General features: G+C 32.9%; 1 protein-coding gene across 2 annotated transcripts in view; it reads left to right on the plus strand.

The window, feature by feature from the left end:
- The window catches only part of LOC139484632 (galactose-3-O-sulfotransferase 2-like), a 66,663-nt gene extending 52,463 nt beyond the window's left edge, over positions 1-14,200 (plus strand). The window contains exons 2-3 of one of the 2 annotated variants that reach the window (XM_071268458.1): positions 8,339-8,453; positions 12,650-14,200. In XM_071268458.1, the coding sequence (XP_071124559.1) occupies positions 8,422-8,453; positions 12,650-13,892 (1,275 nt within the window). In that variant the 5' untranslated portion in view covers positions 8,339-8,421 and the 3' untranslated portion in view covers positions 13,893-14,200. Of the gene's footprint in view, positions 1-7,595; positions 8,454-12,649 lie in introns of those variants that run through there. The other variant, XM_071268459.1, reaches the window with a different exon arrangement.
- Positions 14,201-22,756: the final 8,556 nt, after the last annotated feature.

Consider the following 22,756-nt stretch of genomic DNA (forward strand, 5'->3'; position numbering starts at 1 on the left):
TACATGAATATGGGATGTATAAGTACCGTACCACGTCTTATAGTAATGCGAGTTCACACTCGGCAACACAGTCACAATCGGGAATAAGTCACGTTTGGTAATTAAAAGATTAGACGACATTATGACAAAACACAATCTACCATGTGGTAAAAATGTCCTTAGCTAGTTTGGTCAACGAAACATCGTATGGATCCACCAAATCGTGATGGTGTCCATAAAATTTACGGAGTGTCAATTTTAATCTGTCCTCCTCATAACTTTGTTGGAGCAGTTTCTGCGTAAGGAGCACACTCCTGTATATGAAGTCCGTATAGTGTGAACAAGCACGTGAATAACGTATCAATTGTGATATGTAAACACCATACGAAGGGGCAGAGGGTATGTTACTGCTGAGAAATGGGAAATTGATAATTGGGAAGTTGAAATCGTCCCGTTTATCATAGATTTTCGTGTGAAGTCGTCCATCTACGTCAATATTGAGGAAAAGATCAAGGTATGAAGCAGTCCTTCTAGTATCAGTGGTATCCTTAATTTCAAGTTCACTTGGATATATGAGATGTAAGTATTGGCTGAAATATGGGTTATTCATTATAATGGGAAATAATTTCATAAAACTGATAGAGGGTTGCTGCTCACAAGGAAGCTATTATCACCCTTTGTTTTTGTTGGGCTTTGTGTTGCTTATTCTTTAGTTTTCTATGTTGTGTCATGTGTACTATTGTTTGTCTGTTTGTCTTTTTCATTTTTAGCCATGGCGTTGTCAGTTTATTTTCGATTTATGAGTTTGACTGTTCCTCTGGTATCTTTCGTCCCTCCTTTAAACCAAGAGTTCTAAATGGTGAATTAAAAAATAATTCGTCGTAAATTTTATGTAGACGAAACGCGCGACTGGCGTTTTAAATTATCACATGGTACCTTTGATAACTATTTACGGACGCCATCACGAGTTGGTTGACCTTATGAAATAACCGTTTCACAGATGATATTGAATATGTTCCTTACAATCCCCTTACCTTTTTACAAATGTGACCTACCGATTTATACCATTTATCGGAATTGCAATTACATAAGCAACACGACAGGTGCCACATGTGGAGCAGGATCTGCTTACCCTTCTGGAGTACATGAGGACACCTCGAGTCTTTGATGGGGTTCGTGTTGTTTAGTCTTTAGTTTTCTATGTTGTTTCTTGTGTACTATTATTTGTCTGTTTGTCTTTTTCCCTTTTAGCCATGGCGTTGTCAGTTTATTTTCGATCTATGAGTTTGACTGTCCTTTTGGTATCTTTTGCCCGTCCTTTTACAGAACGTCAATGTATAACTCAAAGCAGATTGACGTCATTATGTTAAGTAAAGTGGAAGTATATGATAAATTGAATATCAGACAAATACAAATATATGATATGTTTAATTCATTGGTAGTTGATATTGATTTTTTTCATACTTTTTAATAAGCTTTGCAACAGCAGTAGTTTGGTCCACAATGGTTAGCTTTCCACGTACATCCACCATTACCGTATCCATAGGTTCTCAAATTTACTTTCTCTGCATCAGGCTGGAAACTAGAGGGATTATCCCGAAGCTTGCTATGATATTTACTGATATGGTATGCATCAAAGCATCTGACTCTGAAATTAAGAGAAATATTTTGTCGAAAAATCTGTTGGAAAATCATTTTTGAGTGGAGTTATAAGATCAAAGTGAGCAGCAAAGATATATCTCTCATAAGGTCAATTGTTCAACCAAATACATTGTAATCATATGTGGCTTGGAATTGACTAAGTCTAAGGGCTATATTCATACTGTATGATACGCAATGATACTGAGAGTCTATTTTATCCGACTTAAAGGCATTCCTATCTGATTGAAATAGATCGCAAACAATTTAGACAGGTGGTAATTAAAACGCGAATGATCAGACAAAAAAAAGGAAAAATAGTTTTAAATACACTTACGTCCGATGAGTTGCTTATGTGAAGAATGATTACACACATAGAAATGCATATCTTTAAATGTTTAAACCACTTAAAACTTCGTTTTTGATGACTTTGCCTTCATCAAATTGTAACCTTAATTATCAATATTTGTAAGACAAATATGTTATAATGTATGAAAAAAGATGACAAATATAATCTGGGAGAATAACCAAAATTTTGTTATATTATAAGAAATAATGCGACACTTGCGATTGCTTTAAACAATTGTGGAACGGAATAATAACTATTCCCCAGCCCCAAAATTTAAATCACCGTTGCCTTAGTATCCTTAAAGTAAGACAAAATGGTATGTTTTCCACTAGTTATATCTTGAGTGTTCGCTAGATGCACAAATGAGTAGTCTTATTTTTTCCATTATCAATGTGGATCAATCATTGCCCATTCACAGACGTTGTGAAATCGAGTGTCAATTCCTGGAGACAATAGACAAACACACACACAACAGGATAGGATTATGTGTGACGAGAAGAGACAAGTCGAGTATATTTCACTCCTTAATCTGCCCTTGAGTTCTTATTAGAGATCTTGTTATGTTCATTGACAAATTTAAAATTTGAATGTTCAGGAAATATGAACAATCTTCATTATTGCTATTCGACTTTTAAACAGCAGCATACATGGTATACTAATGTTGCCTTTAATTACGGAACAACTTAAAATATATGTTTCACAGATGACGACGGATATGTTCGAAGTCTCGTTACCTTCAGCTCCGGTCACAATAAATTGTACGTTTTTTCATCGTGGAATTCTATAAAACAGTTGTCGTGGCATTGTCGTTCAAAATGTCAAAAACATATTTCGAATGGTAATATCATCTATATTAATAATCAGCTACGACATGTTCACGGTGGTTCCAATGGGTACACGGCAGAAGAAAAACAAATGTAATTGTACTGTCGTGGATTTGTCGCAAGTCGGTCGTGAAACTGTCGTGTGACAGTCCCAAGCTGTTTTGGGAAATATTTTTTTCAGGTTTTCATGTCATGGAATGCGCGTTTTACTTTTGTGTCACTGTCGTACGACTGTCGCACAACGGTCGTGGGTCACTCGCGCGTTTGACCCCGAATTACTAGTATATAAAGAAGGTCCGATTTATTGTGTGTCATTTGCCATTTGCTTTCAATATTGTTCAGTGTCATTATAACTTCGGTCCAAGTAAACGACGTTGTTCGTATTAGTTTATATTATAATTGTTCAGCGAATTTAAACCAGGATGCCGTCTACCACTCCAAGCAGGATTACAGAAAAGTAACCCTTGTAGTTGTAGTGGTTGAGTCCGGTGTAATAATAGTAATGTGAGTTATATAATACAACATGTACAAATATCAATGATATCGAATATGAATATCATTTTATAAAGCGAGTAGTTGAATAAAAAAAAATAAGATTTCAAATTAAATTAACAATGAATTAATGCACAAATATTTAATATTAGATTTTCTCTTTCCTATCTTTGTATTTTTACTCCTTTACAGAACGAAACGAAACGAAAGGAATAATTATATGCCCTCAATGATGAAATAGTAAGATGTTATAAATCTAATATCTCTGCTCGTGTCAATGGGATATTATAAAAACATGTCGACGCTACTAGTAATTCTTCGATGAGTGTTTTTGCGATTCCAATTCTCCAATCGTGTCATATTTAATCTGAACTCTTCATATGCTAAGTCTATTCATCAATTAACCAATGTTCAAATTTTATATATTGGTAAAAAGAAAACATTTAAGATAACAAATAGAATTGGTGAATTGAATGAACACCAAAAGAACGAAACTGTACTCGTCGAAAGAGAAGCCATATTACCATGTTGTGCATACATAATCCATGATCCACACACGATAATTGTAAAAATCGAAGAAAAAACAAAATACCGAACTTAAGGGTGTACTTAGGTGAAATTAAAAAGAATCAAACATTTAAAATTGATACTATAAGTCGGAAGAGCATTGGTTAAGGTTCATGTGGACCCTATGGCTAAAATGGCCGTATTTTAACCTCAAAATTTACTCTGAGTACAGACAAACCTGCGCATCTGTAAAACATTTCAGGCATAGCATGCCCTAGATAAATGAATTTTTAGTATGTTTTATGTTTTAGAAAAATAAAAACTTACCAGGATTTTGCCGTGCACTTTTTTTCATTCCTCCAGAAGGTGCCAAAATAAACTAAGTTGGGAAACAGGTTTGAGAACTTCCCCACAGGTAAAAATTAAAGTGAGCATTTTTAATTGACATGGACATTAGATGGACACTAGATACCTGACAATAATTGGTTATTTAAACTGTGTACCTGAGTGGACCATATCAAGGTAAACTCAACTGTTTGTTAATTTTATCATCTTCTGCAGAGACGAAAAAAAGTGCACGGCAAAATCCAGTTAAGTTATAAATTTTCTAAATCATACAATGCATTTGAATTCTATTTATCTAGGGCATGCCATGCCTTAAAACTTTTTCAGATGCACAGGTTTGCCTGTACTCAGAGAAAATTTTAAAGTGAAAATACGGCCATTTTAGCCATAGGGTCCACATGAACCTTAAGGAACAAAGCTGAAATATTGATAGGTCACGGAGCTCCTTTTCGAGATGTTTGATTTTTAAAATATGGCGGGAAAAGCCTGACTCTGTCTTTTACCTTATATTTTCATTGGTATTGTTTGGGTTTCAAATCAAAAGAAAAAAATCAAGAATCTGCTTAAAATTTGAGCTATTATGTCTTATAAAAAAGAAAAAGGGGTGTTATGTGGCAAACTATTTTATCTTCTATAGTATGTTAAAAAAAAACAAGGATTCCGATCATCTAACACATATTCCAAAACCTCACCAAAGTACATCCCTGAACAAAGGCAAATTTATTAAGGTAAAGCTCTTACAAATTGACAAGAATAACAAAAGTTATCAAAGCTCAAACACATCGAAAGAATGGACAAAACAGTCAAGCATTCATAACAGACATACTAGTAATAGGTTAATCTGACAGATCCAGCAGTCAAATATGTGTACACATGCATGAGAAATTTATACTTCGTACGCGGGTGAAGCTAGTATATTGCTCATTCAGTGAGGAAAATTTATAATTTCAAAATAGAAATTGTCTCGTTTGTCAAAATTCTGGTATTGAATAAATAAAGGCAATAGTAGTATATTTGTAACACTCAGAAACGTGTCCTTCCCCTCAAACGTGTCCGATTCCCCCAAACGTGTCCACAAAACGTCACTGAACTGTAAAACATGTATAGTTGCAAAAGGGCGCCAAAGGGTGGCATTTATATAGACGTCCAAACGTGTCCATTTTTCAACTAACCCACAAACGTGTCCGATCCCCAAAGCGTGTCCATGTCAAGCGTTATTTGGTTATTGCTATTTCATTAACGTATGCTAATTTTACTATTTCATTAAAAATATAGATAAGGTACGTAAGTACTTTTATAAACAAGCAGTATAAACTGTGTAAAAGTGGGGCGTCATTTCAGCTATGTCGTATGTAAATTGTAAGCACACACGTTGAGTACAACTGTACAGTTACCGGGTAATAATGTTCCTTTCCTACGCATTAAAACTTTTACGTTCTGTCATAATATGCATGAAGAAATACTTGAATCTGAACAATACGCAATCAACAGTCTAAAGTAAATTTATATAGTACAAATGTAAAAACTTAAAAACTTGTAGCATATGTTTTCTCTAAATATGAATAATTTAATTTTGGATGTAACGCGTCTTCTGATTGGCTGACGTTATTTTGTTATGAGCCCATAGACATAATTTAGTCATGTGACCGCGACGTCATCAACGTTTTTTCATGGTTTTCTACGGTTTAAAATGGAATTTAGAATTAAATTATAAGAAATGACTGTAATATTGTTTTCTGTCTATTCGAAATAACATAAAAAATGTGGTGCACACTGTTAAATAACCCGCTACGCGCGTTATTCAGTGTGCACCAAATTTTTTATGTTATTTCTTCATAGACAGAAAAAATATTACAATCATCCCTTAAATGAAATACTTGCAACCAGAAATACGCCATATTAAAACAGTCTATAAAAGTTAAGATATACAGCAAAAGTTAAAGCATTAAAACTTGAAAAACTATGTTCGCTCTAAATATTTTATCTTTAGTGATGGTGGAAACCTAAAATTTATTAAAATTTATTAAAAACCTGACTATCCGTATATGATTTGATGAGCTTTGAAAATACATATAATTCAAATTGAAAACTGTTGACAAAAGTGAAAAAAATCCTGCTGAAAGCCTGCCGTGCAATATTCGGATAAATATATAAAGCATGTTATTAGACGTGTAAAATAATTTACAAAGTTAACGATTAATTCAACTCTAGAATTATTTGTATGTTCGCTCTAAATGAGTAAGAAATACTTGCAACTGGACAATAAGCAATTTCAGTCAAAAGTTTACAATTACAGATTAAATTTGGAATTATGATAATCATTATAAACCGGCATTGCACTAACTAATGATAATACATGACAACTTTATCATCTGTGTCCCTCGCAATAGAATTGCCGTAAACGTTATCAGCGGTTTCATTTAGGAGATACATGTATTAGCGATAAACGACATGAGACGTTCTGGCGTTAAATAGTGGACACGTTTTGGCGAATAACAATATTGTTGGACACGTTTGGGGTTATGACATCAGACACGTTTGGGGAACATTGAATATTATAGACACGTTTGGGGAGAATAGACACGTTTGTGGGAATCGGACACGTTTGGGGGGAAGGACACGCTTGGGAGTGTTACATATTTATTTCGTCATTTAACTTTTTTTAAATTCTGTTTGATAGTTTTATTATTGGCAATCATACCATATCTTCTTATCTTATATTACTTGTTGTTAATCTATTATACAGAGTTCTATTTTACTATCTTATTGCAAGTACATTATTACTGAATCACACTGGACAAAATGTGAACATTGGCAAGCTACTGTTCGTCATTACAAAATAAGATAATGAACCGCTGAGAAGGTGTATATCCAAAATTGTCAACCTGAGTGAGGGTTATTCCACAAGAGCTTTAGCCCGAGGGGAATAGCCCTTACCCAAGTTGACTACTTTGGATATTAACCGACTCAACCTGGCAATAATTGTTTGAGTATGCCGAACGAGCAAATTACAATAAAAAGTAAAATATTGTAGCAGATTGTCAAAACACTTACATTAGAAAACTATTTTGTGTATATCAACATTTATCGTATGTACAACCAAGGTAGACTCGTTCTGTAAAAATTAAATCAGCTTAGATCGGTCAGTGTTGTTCATTGGGTATATATTTACACGCAGTCTTTGAAGAAATACATTAACTGTCGTTACCTTTTAGGCCTTTATATAATGTATTTATTGTGAACCTGTATCGTTACTCGTAACGATCCAGTGCCCTCTTAAGAAAATGGTTGATTAGGATCTTCTTGAGACAGAAACACTTGTGTTTTTGTAAGTTAACGTATTCGGACACACGATCATCTCCCTGCCATTTCACATGAACTTATTTTAAAGATCCGAAGCCTTTATGATGAATTTCTAAAAACTTGTTTAGGTTTTAAGAATTATGCCGTTAATTTACACACTACAGGGATTATAAATATATATTTTCAAAATCAAAATTAAAATACTCTATGAAATTGCCTTTCAAAAATTGTTCGGATGAGTATTGTGAAAATAATTGTATTAAGGTCTAGATTGCATGTTATTTACATAAGCGCTCCACTGTTTTTGATACATGTATCATGTGGTGTCTGTCGTTGATGAAATATATGTGTTGTTGTTCTGCGGTTTGCATGTTGTGTCGACTGTAATATTATTTGTTTGTGCGTTTCTATGTATGTTGGCGTTTGTTTTTGTTTCACTTCAGTGTTCCTGTTGTTCTTATGTTTTCCTCTTAGAGTTGATGTGTTTCCCTCAGTTTTAGTTTGTAACCCGGATTTATTTTCTCTCAATCGGTTTATGACTTTTAAAAACTGTTATACTACTGTTGCTCCCTTTATATTCATATTCTTGACCTGACTGAGTTTCACAATAAGACAACTTATTGCCAAGAAAAAGAAAATACAATGAAATAGGTTTCCTTCAATTTAAAAAAAAAGTTCAGACATTATTTATTACCTGTATAGTATATATGTGGGCTGAATAAGAATAACCTGTATCTTATTTGCGGAATGACAATTGGTATATAGTACAAATCAATAGCCATACATTACTTAAATAACACCTCAAGAAAGTGTGGTCGGATTATGAAAAATAAACTATTCAGTGAAAATTGAATATACCCTGTTAAGAAAGAGGAAAATCAATTTCAATTTATTTTAACAGCTGTTGATAATCAGTAATATGACATCAAATTTGGTAACTAGTAAGACTTTCAATGTCAGTCGCTGCTGTAAAGTGTTATCGGGATGGGATGTTCATGTGGAAAAAGTACATCAAGGTAACTAAGTATATCATAAATTAAGATTATGTTTAAAACGCAGTATGAAATTACCAATCATTAAGTTATGTTCTTCAAGACAAAATAGTGTTTGCATAGTCTAAATCAAAGAATTAAAAGGTTGAAATCACCCCTGCCACAAATGGGCAGTTATATCAGTGTTTTTGATTGCGAGTATGACAAGCTTCAATAGAACAGATGCAACTTCAGAACAAGTTCCTGCTCGTTTTCCCAGTTTGTTTTACACGCTTGAATTTGTATATCTTTTCCGCGTGTCTTCTTTTCTTTTTCATAAAACTGAGGTTGTGAGATCGAATCCTGCACGGTGCAGGTGAAATCGACTCCAACAAATTGTACTTTCTGCTGTTAACAATATACCTCACTAGTCCAGCATACTAATCGACTCCAATCTTAATAAAAACTGACTGACACGAAATAGCACAATAGTGTTGAAAGTGGCGTTAAACAACAACCAACAAAATCAATCAATATATACTTTTAAAATGTCATTCTAAATTAACGTCACGATAAAGAATTATTGAATAAATTACGAAGAAATTGACTGTGTAGCTTTTTTACTATAAAATCAGTAACAATTACTGTTGTCAACGATATCGAATACCAAAAACGCTAACCGGCTAACCAGACCTTTTTTCAATTTCAACAGATTCGATATAAATGTGTATTGCCATCATTAATAAATTTAGTTCAATTTCAAAATGATCAATGTGGTAAATGATTCGACATATCAATTGTCCAGTATATTGATTATTATTATCATCATTAAACATTATTAACTTAAAACCTAATTAGCACAAAGACAACTTGCCTATCAGCTCGGGCAAGACTGTAAATAATATAATTAGCATACACTTTAAAACAATGAACAATTAATTGTAAGTCGATTTAAAATTTATGATTTACTACACTAATTTATTTTTTAATCAAAATGTCATAACCTACATCTAAATATACTGTATCCACTGTCCAAGGCTTTGTCATGCTTTGAATAAAATGCAGACTCGAAAAGAGGAAGAATTGAACATCAACGTCAGCGGAATTAATGTATAATGGGTGGTATGAGTAATACGCTTAACAATCTTATATTGAAACACTCAACATTATTTTCTGAGACATTCGTTAAAAACATTGTCAATTCGACGACATTAAGAAGATTTTCTTAATCCCAATATATAGTTATTACAAGCGAGATTCTATATACTGTAGTTTGGATTATTAAAAATAAAACTTTTCAAGGAATGATTAAAGTCAAGCCTTATAATACTCAAGAATAAACTTCAATATATCGATCATAAAACATACACTTGTAAGGTATTATAGATGAGGCCTGAAACATCAATTTGACTACCGATTAATTGGTCGAAACATTATCAGTGTACCCGATTAGGCAAAACTGTTTGATTTGACAACACTAGTAATTACCAATGCTATTTAAATAAACTAGACTAAATTTTGTATATACGCCAGACGTGCGTTTCGTCTACAAAAGACTCATCAATGACGCTCGAATCCAAAAAAGTTAAAAAGGCCAAATAAAGTACGATGTTGAAATGCATTGAGGACCAAAATTTTTTTGCCAAATACAGCTAAGGTAATCTATGCCTGAGGTAGAAAATCCTTAGTATTTAAAAATATTCAAAATTTTGTAAACAGTTAATTTATAAACATAACCATATTATTGATAATTCATGTCAGCACAAAAAGTGCTGACTACTGGGCTTGTGATACCCTCGGGGAAATGAAAAAGATACTCCCCGACAGGATGAGTATCAACTCAGTACTGCATATTTAAATAAAACTCTGAATGCGTGACTGCTTATTAGCTTTTTTACCAATCGCTGCAAAGGTGTTTTTTTTAATTCATAAATGGTTGATTCTTTAGAATTGTTTTTCTTTCATTTTACTTTAATGATTTCGTCTATTCTGTTGAATTTTACGTGTTTATTTTTGATGTTTTGTACTCGCACAATGTTACTACATTTATTTCTCATCACAATAGCTCTTCCGTGTTTACTAAATTGCGAGACATCTTTATCAAGGCGCCACAACGTTCAATCATATGACATTTACATATACAATACAAAACAAAAGATGTCATAAATAATTACCCCGATTGTTATGAATATGGAACAACGAATCAATATGCAATATATATCTGTCAGTTGATACGATATTTCAGAGCTGTAACTCCTAATGTGAATTCCTTGATAGCAGGTTGCTGATTTCAACGCAGTTATTGAGACAAGAGTTCCAAATATGTTAAGTTTGTAGGAATCCTTTCGAATGTCTCACGGACGTCAACTCGAATCTGCGTCACACATGGTTATAGATATGCTCCAATTATTGTTTCCATAATTTATTCGTCTTATTGTCAATTATGACTTCACCAAATGATACTTATCTCTGTACTAGCATAAGCAACAAGACCGGTGCTAAATGTGAAGCTCTAACTGTTTACCTTTCCGGAGCACATGAGTTTCACAAAAGAGTTTTGAATGATCCCTTGGCATCTTCCGCCTTTTTTTACAGGTAATTGTATGTTTATCATTTGTTTTTCAATAGTGAACGTTTTATGACGCAAATAGTTATTAAAGGTACTAGGATTATAATTTAGTACGCCAGACGCGCGTTTCGTCTACTTAAGACTCATCAATGACGCTCATATCAAAATATATTTAAAGCCAAACAAGTACAAAGTTGAAGAGTATTGAGTATCCAAAATTCCAAAAAGTTGTGCCAAATACGGCTAAGGTCATCTATGCCTTGAATAAGAAAATCCTTAGTTTTTCGAAAAATTCAAAGTTTTGTAAACAGCAAATTTATAAAAATTACCATATTATTGATATTCATGTCAACACCGATTAAACTCCTATCCTGCTAAGGATTGTTCGTTAGAATAAATTACGATCATAACATTGTTTAGTCAAATAAATTATCTGCAATGAGTAAAATCTGAGAAAATTTGCTTATCGTCGACGTCAGTTATTCTTCTGAACAAAAATGCATCACAACTTAAGAAGCTTCACATTTCTATGTATTTTTTCAATTTGTAATTGATTCTTTTTTTATATGTTGAACATTTTTAGCATCTGGCATTTCTACTTTACTAAACAGACAGGTTATCAAAAGGAACATATAATTGAAATAAACCCAAAAAAATCCATAGTATATACAATGAAATAATTCCCATTTTATTAAGTTAATGTAACAACCTGCGATTGTTGTAAACCTTGAGAATCCAAACCTAACCTAAACGTGTACGGTATCGGTACCGATTTGTGATTAAACATGTCTAATAGAAGAAATGACTATCGAACGGAATTTGTAGCGTTAGTAACTTAAAATTATCTTGTTTTCCTTTTTGTAATACGGTGCATTTCTTTGAAACCTGACAATTTTATAAGCCCGTGCCATAGTCATATAACGTAAACATACTTGAAACAAAACAACTGAATAGTTATCATAGGTACCAGGCTTATAATGTTGATACGCCAGACGCGTGTTTCGTCTTCATAAGACTCATCAGCGACGCTCAGATCAAAATAATTCAAACGTCAAACAAGTATAAAGTTGAACAGCATTAAGGACCCAAAATTTCAAAAAATTGTGCCATATACGGCTAAGGTTATCTTTGCCTGGGACATGAAAATCCTTAGTATTTCGAATAATTCTTACTTTTGCAAACAGTTACTTTATAAAGAATGACCAAATAATTGATATTCATGTCAATTCCGAAGTGCTGACTACTGGGTTGGTGATACCCTCTGGGACGAAACGTCCACCAGCAGTGGCATCAACTCAGTGGTGTTAATTGTTATCATAGGTACCAGGCTTATAATTTTGATAAGCCAGACGCGCAATTCATCTGCATCAGACTCATCAGTGACGCTCAGATCAAAATAATCAAAAAGTCAAACAAGTATAAAGTTGACGAATATTGAGAAACTAAAATTCCAAAACGTTGTGCCAAATACGACTAAGGTAATCTATGCCTTGGTTAAGAAAACTTAATTAAGATAAAAAGAAAAGGCAATCGGATGAATCATAATATGGTAAAATGAATTTCAAAGTTGTCATATACTAGTAATACTTCGTAGATCTATACGTACCTCGATTAATCTTTCCTGTCTAATGATTGGTCAATACCGTAAATCAAGTCATCTTTCTTTTTTCAGATGTATATTAATAATCATTTTAATGATTGGACTCATGAACATTTGGTATCAATGTTATGACATACGTGTTAAAGGATTACTTTTTAGACTTACAAACATAACAGAAAGAACTTTGGCAGCAAATTTGTCATTATATGACACAGTAACCATGGAGAAAAATCAGAAAGACATAGAATTGACTTATGCCAATTCGACAATGAAACAAAGAAAGGTAAATGAAGATGTGTGCAAGGATCGAATTAACACTGTTGCTTTTCTAAAAGTTCATAAAGCAGGAAGCTCAACTGTGATGAATATATTTCTAAGATATGGAGACTCTCATAGATTGAACATTGCATTACCCAGAGTTCCTAAACCAAAAGAGAAAAGTGGTAACTGGAATTATCTCGGCGTAGATACATTTTTACAGAAAAAAAGACTTATTCCAATTCCTCAAAACGAATCATATAGCATTATATGTAACCACGTGGTTTACAGTAAAGACAAATTTACAGAAATACTTGGTCAGGATGCCGTAAATATTGGAATAATACGACATCCAGCATCCCATTTTCTCTCTGGAGTATATTATTGGCATGTACTTGATATAATAAGAAAAAGAATAAAGGGAGATAACGACAATGAACGTATGTCAAAATATTTAAAACACCCTGATTTATTAAAACGTTTAATGCATAATCGGATGTCCTTTGATTTTGGACTTCCAGTCAAATATTTTGAAAATGACACTGCAATTGATGAAAAACTTAAATCACTTGATAAAGAATTTTCTCTGATAATGCTATTAGAATACTTTGTCGAATCTCTGGTACTCATGAAAAGAATTTTATGTTGGAATCTAAAAGATATATTATTCATACCAATAAATGAATATTCAAAGGAAAAAGGAAACAAAATTAAGTTATCACCAGATGATATCAGAAACCTTCAAAAATATAACCATGCAGATTTTAGATTGTATCAATATTTTGAGAAGAAGTTTATGAGACAACTTAATAAAACGAGCCACAATTTCCATGAAGAAGTTGAAAACTTTAAAATCGTGCAAGAAACTGTATTAGTTTATTGTAAAAACAAAACGAATGATCAGTTTGCTGAAGTACTGATAATCAAAGAAACTGCTTGGAATAACACTTTTAATATAACTGTTAAAGAATGTAAATTCATGATGGAAGGAGAACTATATTTATTGTGGCGATTAGGGAAAAAAGCCGAAAACAAATATCATCACAGAAAGAAATAAGATTGATTGATTCAGATATTGAATTACAGAAATTAATATGATTGTTTTTTTTTAATCATTCTCAAACTGCTGAAAATTTAGAAATATATTTATGCACTCTATGCTAGTAATACTTACATGACTTAGCCTAGGTCATTTTTGAAATTTTAGAATTGACTAAGCGCTGCTATGTCCAGTTTTAATTGTATAAATTTCCAAATTGTTATTGTTAAATCTTTGATATATCCTATATTGATATTGGTGTTTTGTACAGTTTTTACATAATTATTCAAATTATCATTACAACAATATTAAATCTGCAAATTTGATGAAGTAATTTTTGTTTGACCTTCGCCGTGATTCGACTTCATGCTATTGAGATGTCGTGATAGCACAACCTGCAATGTGTCGAGAGCTTTAGCCCACTTGACCACCTAGACTTCAGCTTTCGGTGACCAACTATTACCTTTCTCCTTCAGCAGGATCTAAGGTTGCATCACAGTACATGACACATTTGGCATGAAGACGATATTGATTGCAGTTTAGCTAGATTATTTGACATTAAGGATCGTAATGCAGTCATAGGTATAATTATGTCTAAATAAGTGACAACTCTATGACAGATCCATCAATATGATAACCAGTGAGGGGATACATTATTGAAAACACATATTATATTCATAATTCCACTACAAATCAGCACAGCAATATTAATTTGCAAATTTGCGGAAGCAAATATATATGTCGTGCAGTTGTCACTGGTTCAGACGTACATATAATATAATTATTTCTGTGACTGCATCCTACATTAATTTGTTCGATCCTCTACTATAGATAAGTTTTATATAAGCTTTGTATTTTACATATTTTGGCCACGAGCATCACTGAAGAGACATGTATTGTCGAAATGCGCATCTGGTGTAGAAAAATTGGTACCGTTAATGTTATAAGCTGATCTTTTAAAATTCCATCTTCATGCCTTATATATTATGTACTGTGTACATAAAAACTGACGAGGAAAGGTAACACGTATCCGACCACCGAAAGCTTTATCAATGTAAATCATCAATAGTAAAGGATCCTACATATTAATGTAAGATATAGTCACAGAAATAATTATATTTATAAGTACGTCTGAACCAGTGGCAGATTTACAACAGATTTATTCATGTGATGGTGATACATGGCTGTGTACATTCTGTTTATACAACTCGTCTAAACATCAACCCAACAATGTCAAATGTCAAAAATGTTTAAATATACTTTTTCACTTTTTTGGTCTTTTGGAAAATGTTGTTTGTGCTGTTTTTAGACCCTTCTACAACGAAATTTGTTTTACATGCACACGTATAAAAATTGCGGTTTTTATCCAACGCAATCATAGGTTTGAACGTAGTTTTCAATTTAGACTCGTATAACTCTAAAAACAGCACAAACAACATTTTCCAAAAGACCAAAAAAGTGAAAAAGTATATTTAAACAAAACGCATTTGACTAACAGGTCGAACAACTGATGTTCTTTAACCCTGCGGACTGCCATTGGCGATTGCTAAATAAAATTGATCAGAAGATGTAACAAAATGGATCTTAATATAAATTTAATACTAAACAGAATTTTTTTTTTAATTGTGGCCACGATGTTATGCCACAAACATACGGTGTCAATATTTATTTAGTACACCAGATCTGGATTTCGACAATAAATGTCTCTTCAGTGATGTTAGGGATCGAAACGGTATGTAGAAGGCCATATAAAAAGTACCCTCATTCTTAGAGAAAGTACCCTCATTTTTAGATAGACTCTTGAATTTTAAGAGTCAATGTAGGATGAACGGATCATATAAACCGGAGGGAAAATATGATACAAGCCCAAACGAAAAAATATAAACGAGTCTAAATTAAAAACTACGTTCAAACCTATGATTGCGTTGGATAAAAACCGCAATTTTTATACGTTTGCATGTAAAACAAATTTCGTTGTAGAATGGTCTAAAAACAGCAAAAACAACATTTTCCAAAAGACCAAAAAAGTGAAAAAGTATATTTAAACAAAACGCATTTGACTAACAGGTCGAACAACTGATGTTCTTTAACCCTGCTGACTGCCATTGGCGATTGCCAAAAAAAATTGATCACAAGATGTAACAAAATGGATCTTAATATAAATTTAATACTAAACAGAATATATAAATACGTCGGAAAGTGGTCACTGGTTCAGACGCACTGATAAGATAATTATCATTTTCTGTGAAAAGATCTGCAAATTTGCGGAAAAAAATGTAATATATATATATATATAAATATATATATATATATGGCGATTTGTTGCCACAATATTTCAGTAGAATGAGGGAAGAACAATAAAAATTGCATTTATCATTGTTGTGCGCTCAGCAAGCATTGAGTTTTAAATTTATTTTAACATTCTCGAGTAGGGAAATTTCGTATCACACTTAACATAGTGGTATACTCTGTATTTATTATGTATAATAATGCAATGCACTAGATAACAGTTAAAACGATATCTTAATAGATATAAAAAGATGTGGTTTGAATGCCAATGAGACAACTCTCCATCGATGTAAATATAAGTAAAAAAAAGTAAAACATGACAGGTAAAAATAAAACGGCCTTCAACACAGAGGATCCATGGCTCACACCGAAAAGCAAACCATGAGGGCCCATAAAAAAGACCAGTGTTAAACCATTCAGACAGGGACACCAACGGTCTAATCTATATAATAAACGGGAAACAAGAACCATTAATGAACACAATAAACAAACGACGTCAACCACTGAACAACAGGTTTCTGACTATGGACAGGTGAAAACAAATGCAGTAGGTTTAAACGTTTTACCAAGTGTAAACCACCACCCTAACCTGAAGTAGTGGTTTAGCTTTACAATATAGAATGGTTTGTAATGTTTATTTTAATGACTGTATTTTCGATATTGATTTTCTTAATACAAATTAAGTTTTGGCATTGCATTAGCTACGTCTAGAGCAATCTTACTGTCTTATAAAACTAATATGGCGTTTTTGCATTTTGTAGATCCAAATTAAATCGCTTCGGACGCATGCAATTTTTGAGGTATTCTTATTTTTATTTGCAAATTGGGTTGACGGGGATACAATTAACAAAATTTTGACTGCCATTATTAAATGTCCTGTGAGATAGGGGAAGATGTTGTATTTTGCAACACACCTTCTGCAGAATTTTCTAAAAGTAGCTGCAAAAGTAGGAAAATATACCAAGGGCTGACTGTTCCTTAAAGATAAAAACAACCTTCAAAAATTGCATACGTCCGAAGCGATTTTCTCTTGATCTTGAATATTTGAAAGCCAATTATTTATTGAACTGAAACTGTTGAAAAGCTGTATGACCAAATAGGACCGAACATCATGTCAGTACCGACGTATCGACTACTGTGCTAATGATATTCTCGTGGACCTGACAGTCATAACATGCATAGATCGTGGCTTTCTCCCTTCACGAAGCTCTTTGTTGGAGAGAAAAAAACAATCTTTACCCATCCATCCCAACATGTGACCCACTTGTACATATTTATAGTTACACGCTTTTTAAATTTGCAATCGTTTGTTCTGTAAATTAAAAGTATTTGAAAGTCTTTATTATGTATATAATACACATGTATTGTTTTCCTTCTTTTGCATATTACAGATTTATTGTTCACTTTTTATACAAAACGGTTTTGTTTTCTTTTTTTCTAGTTAATAAACATGTGTTGTCTATATTACAATGTTTAATGTTTTCGGTTATTAATTTGTTCTGATTTTAGTTATTTTGCTAAATATATCTGCTATTTGTATGAGTATTAAAAATCGACACAATCATTTAATGAACTGTTGACTACTAATTTTAAACCGAGTTATACATGGATCTGCTGTCATTTTATACATGTAAGGTTTTATATGTGTTAAGCAATGAGGTCCAGCGGCATTTATAAAGCGCATCTTGTTGTACTCATTATAGAAATCTGGGTCAGTGCGAGTTAAATCACGGAATATACGATGTAACCAGTAATATCCATAGACATCAGGGGGATACGGTTTAATAGACCACTTTTTACGAACCTCGTGCCTCCACCTAGATATTAGGTAGGAGGTATTTGTAGTTGCAATGAACCAGCTTGATATATGGGGCATCTCGTTTTGAGTCACCTCGGAGTCCCTTCTTTCGTACGTGAAAAAACTAGTTAGTTCAGCTGCACTTTCAATCCATGACACCAATGGTTCATTGCAATGTACAGTTGCATCAGCCCAAATTCCTCCATGCTGTGCGAGTAATTCTAGTCGAATAATATCAGATTTTGCTTGAATGATGGCACTTTTCCAGGCATCGTCAGAATAATAAATTTTACGGTTGATCAAAGCTTCAGCTTGTTTCATGTCGAGTATAACGATTTTGAAATCTGTGTTTAATTCACTCCAAGATTTCAAACAAGCACGTTGAAGTTCTGGAGCTTGCTCAAAGCCTCGATCCCAAAACATCCAAATCACACGTGGTATGTGTACCTCTTTCGTGAAAAAATGAATATAGCAAAATAGGAGAAAGAGCAAACTAATGACTGAAGAAGTTTTCAAAAATAATTTTCTGAATGGACGAATTAAATACATATTGTCTTTTCTTGAACCTTTTTGACACACGTTAACTTCGTCAAATTTAAAAAAAAAGATGATCACGCTCGAGCATTTATGACTTAAGCCGATTCTCTTATATTTCGACAAAACATGCCAGGTGTTATTTGCAATTGGAAGTATCGTACGCCTTCGTCGTAAAAGGATGATCGTTACCTAAAATAGAAAAAAATAACAGTTGAAGCATGTTAAAAAAAAAATAACTTCAGCTATCCCGTTGCATGGTTGGAATTTATTTTGTAATAAATTGTATAATATATGAACAAATATATCAAAAGTTAAATCTGCGTTTAAGTGTGTTTTGAAAAAACAGTTACACTATCTTTTCACAGTAATATTACTGTCAAATCCAGTTTATATATGCCCTTAGAGGTTTCAACGATTGTCCTATAAGGCTCAAAAAAGTATCGTAGGTGTGGTTACCCAAGTCATCATACTGTCACTCATTGTTGTTATTTTGATAATTTTGTTTTAATAGAAGAAAAAAATCATTAATCAAGATTTCTTTTCGAAGTTTGCCAAATTATAATTCAACATCGATCCTTGATTTTTGTAATAGACAAAGTAAATAACATATGATAAAAAAGACCGATAAAATTCATAACGAGGACAGGCGAAATAAAAAGGAAGACTTAAAACAAACCAATGCTAATCAGAATGATAATGCTTAGGCAACATGAACCCAAGTGAACTCTTGTGCTCCAGATATCCGTATGATACAATGGAGAGAACAAGCCTAATGCCACAAAAAGGTCAAGAAATCATTATACCTAGCAGGGCATAACTTATGAATGAAGAAATGTTAAGCAACAGCTGCTCGAAAATTGCTTTATACAAATAGAAATGAATCCACAATTGAAAAAAGAGTTTTTTACGTAGAATTTATTTCAACGTTCATTTCTATGTGAAAGTGAATGTATGAAGCAGATGTAACTGTTTGTATTGTATTAGGCGTTGATCGCTGTGCTATGATTTTAATTGTATCTGATCACTCACTCCTATAGATGGATAATAGTGTATTGAATGTTATAATTAAGGACACGACTACTGAAGTTGATTGACGCACAGTACAATAGCACAGTATTTTCTAACTTTTAAAATTGTCTTTTAATCAAATGCATTTGCTTTGCAAATGAATGTTTTTCATTGGATAGCTTAAACGTTTTTTTAACTGTTTTCAAAAGTAAAATATATTCGAAATATTAAGGATTTTCTTATAATATTCCAGGCATAGATTACCTTAGCCGTATTTGGCACAAGGTTTTTGGGAATTTTGGGTTTTCAATGCTTTTCAACTTTATACTTGTTTGTCTTTCTAACTATTTTGATCTAAACGTCACTGATGAGTCCTATGTAGACGAAACGCGCGTCTTGCGTTTTAAATTATAAGCCAGGTACCTTTGAGAACTATGTTCCTTTTTAATATATGTTATGACAAACTGGGTTTCAAACTTGTGTATCTTTATTTTTTTGTTAACTAGTATATATGCTCAAGCATCGCAGAATGGATAGTACTTGTCGAAGTGAGCATTTGGTTCCATCAACGTTATTGTATATTATCGAACCTCCTTCTTAATCTCTTACATAAAGTTTTATAACAGCAAACGTTACCCTGGTTAACTTAGAACAGAGATAAGTATTGCAGTCATTGTGGTATTTTCAATAACTAAATTAAATCAAGGAAAGAGTAGTTTACCGATTTAAAAAGACATTGAGTTTTACTGTTCGTATTGCTGTGTGGTTGTTTTTCTACATTGTCTACAGGTTTAGGTGAGGGTTGAAGTATAAAAAAAACATGTTTAACCCCGCTGCATGTTTGCGCCTGTCCCAAGTCAGTAGCCTTTGGTCTTGAATTTGTCAGTCTTGTGTATGATTTTTGATTTTAGTTTCTTTTATATAGTTTGGAGTCTAGTATAACGTCCATTATCACTGAACTAGTACATATGTTCGTTAAGGGGCCAGCTGAAGTACGCTTTCGGGGGTGGGATTATCTTGCTGTATTGAATACTTGTTTATGGCCTTCTGCTGTTTTCTGCTCTTTGGTCGAATTGTTGTCACTTTGATAATTGATACATTCATACATTCCCCATTTCTTTGTCTCAATTTTGTTTTCATTGTAAGGTAACAAAACAAAACTGAGTAAATCGCATGAACTCTAAATGTAAAGAGATCGAAAGAATCAACAGGGTAAGCATCGCTTACTATCCAGTGCATTATACTCCCGCCATATGAATCCTCACTCAGCCAAAATGTCACAATCGGGAATTGAATTAGACACATAGAAATGAGAGGTTAATCTAGCTAAAACCCAGGTTTAATTCACCATTTTCTAGTGTACCACGTCAGGAATATGACCTTCGTAAGATGAAATTCGAGCTTTTGATTTTACCATTTAGATAGGACTTTCTGTTTTGAATTTCCCAATAAGATCGGTATTTTTTGTTATTTTATTTTTTGAGGATCACACGACTATATTTCTAAAGATCTAAGACAGACAAAACTAAAAATTGGTTTCTATACTTACATTCATGTATATCCTATTACAAATGTAATGTGTTAATGATTTTCTTCATTTACACAATTAACAGATGTTTATATATAAAATATGGATACTTTTTTCTTGTAGTGGAAGACATATGTCGCATTTTACACCATATTTTAAATATTGAATTATAAATACGATCGAAAGCTACGATGAAGGATTTATACATTTATGATCAGCTTGCCACAATCACTAAAGTATTCAATGGCTACTCAGTGACGGGTCAGTTATCATGCTCAGTTACTTTAAAGATAATACAGGGGTACAGTTTAATGTTTTATATGAATATAAAAACCTAGACTAAGAATTGCTTAATTGGTTTTTGCTATGACACAAAAAGTAAAAAAAAAAAAAAAAAAAAAAGATATATAAGTACTAGTATACAATATTGCAAAAAAATATTGCAGGACAGGATAAAGATATAATATAAACAATAGTTCTATTCGTTGCGAACTAAATTGCACCGGAATGGAAATTAATTTCATTTCTAGGTCATCTCAAAGCTTACTGTATGGATAGATATTACGAGGAAAAGAAAAAAACTGACAACAGAGAATTTCACTCCTGGCGACAAACCATTGCCTTATTTCTCCTATATAAAAAGCTAAAACATCTCGACAAGGAAATATTTTTTTGTTCTAGCTGTTATGATGCCAATAATATAATTATTGCTTAACACACATTTTATATTTAGGTTTTTTAAAAGAAAGAAATCATAAATTTACCGACATTCTAACTGATCCATTTTCGGGAAATGTCATGGTTTTCAAACACAAAATTTAAGCTTCCACTTTACAAGCAAACCGTGCAGCAAACCCGAATAACATGAAAGTTCAACCTATTCACTTGCATCTGAAACCGAACAAAACGCCTTACTCGTATAGGTTGTATCGTCTTCAAGTTCAAGACATTGGTACACTTATCAACTTTAACAATCTACTTACCAGTATACGTGATACAATCAAAAACCTGGGGTTCTACGAAAATAGTTGAATTTATTTTTCAAAAAATGAGTGTTGGAAGTACCTGATAAATAGCAGGTTTATATTGGTGCTATTGAATACGTTCAAAGTACTGATTATTTTCTAACCTATATTCCACTTTGCCTCAAAATCTCATCAAGAAAACAAATCGCATTATCAGAATTTACATGTTCATGCTCTTTTAATCATGTGTCAATTGGTAATGCTTTGGTATGATAGCTGCAACTATTAAAACTTAGAGTGGAAATGGGGAATGTGTCAAGGAACCAACAACCCGACCAAGGAGCACAAAATATCTAATGGTCACCAATGGGTCCCAAGAAAATCCCGCTGCCAGCAACCAATCAAATAGTGTAGTTAAGTGCAAATGGAAGTCATACTTACATGAAGTTCCAAAACATATTAATGAACTAACATTTGAAAAACATACTAGACAAATAAGGGCAAGAGACAGTCGCAAAAAAAGCAACGGGGTTAAACATGTTTTTTGTGCGATCTCAACCCCAAACGATATATATCTTTAGCCAATGTGGCAAAAACAAACCCACAGCAATACGCGTAATAAAACTCAGTTCAAAAAGAACCTGCAATTGAATATTTACTCTAAAACATGTTTGTTCGAGATTCCGTATACCGCCAAGGTATCGGATATTTAAATTTATTAGGAACTAACTTTGCATTGCTTATTGCAGACCTGTTG

This window comes from Mytilus edulis, chromosome 8 (genome assembly GCF_963676685.1).
Source record: "Mytilus edulis chromosome 8, xbMytEdul2.2, whole genome shotgun sequence".
Classification (NCBI taxonomy): domain Eukaryota; kingdom Metazoa; phylum Mollusca; class Bivalvia; order Mytilida; family Mytilidae; genus Mytilus; species Mytilus edulis.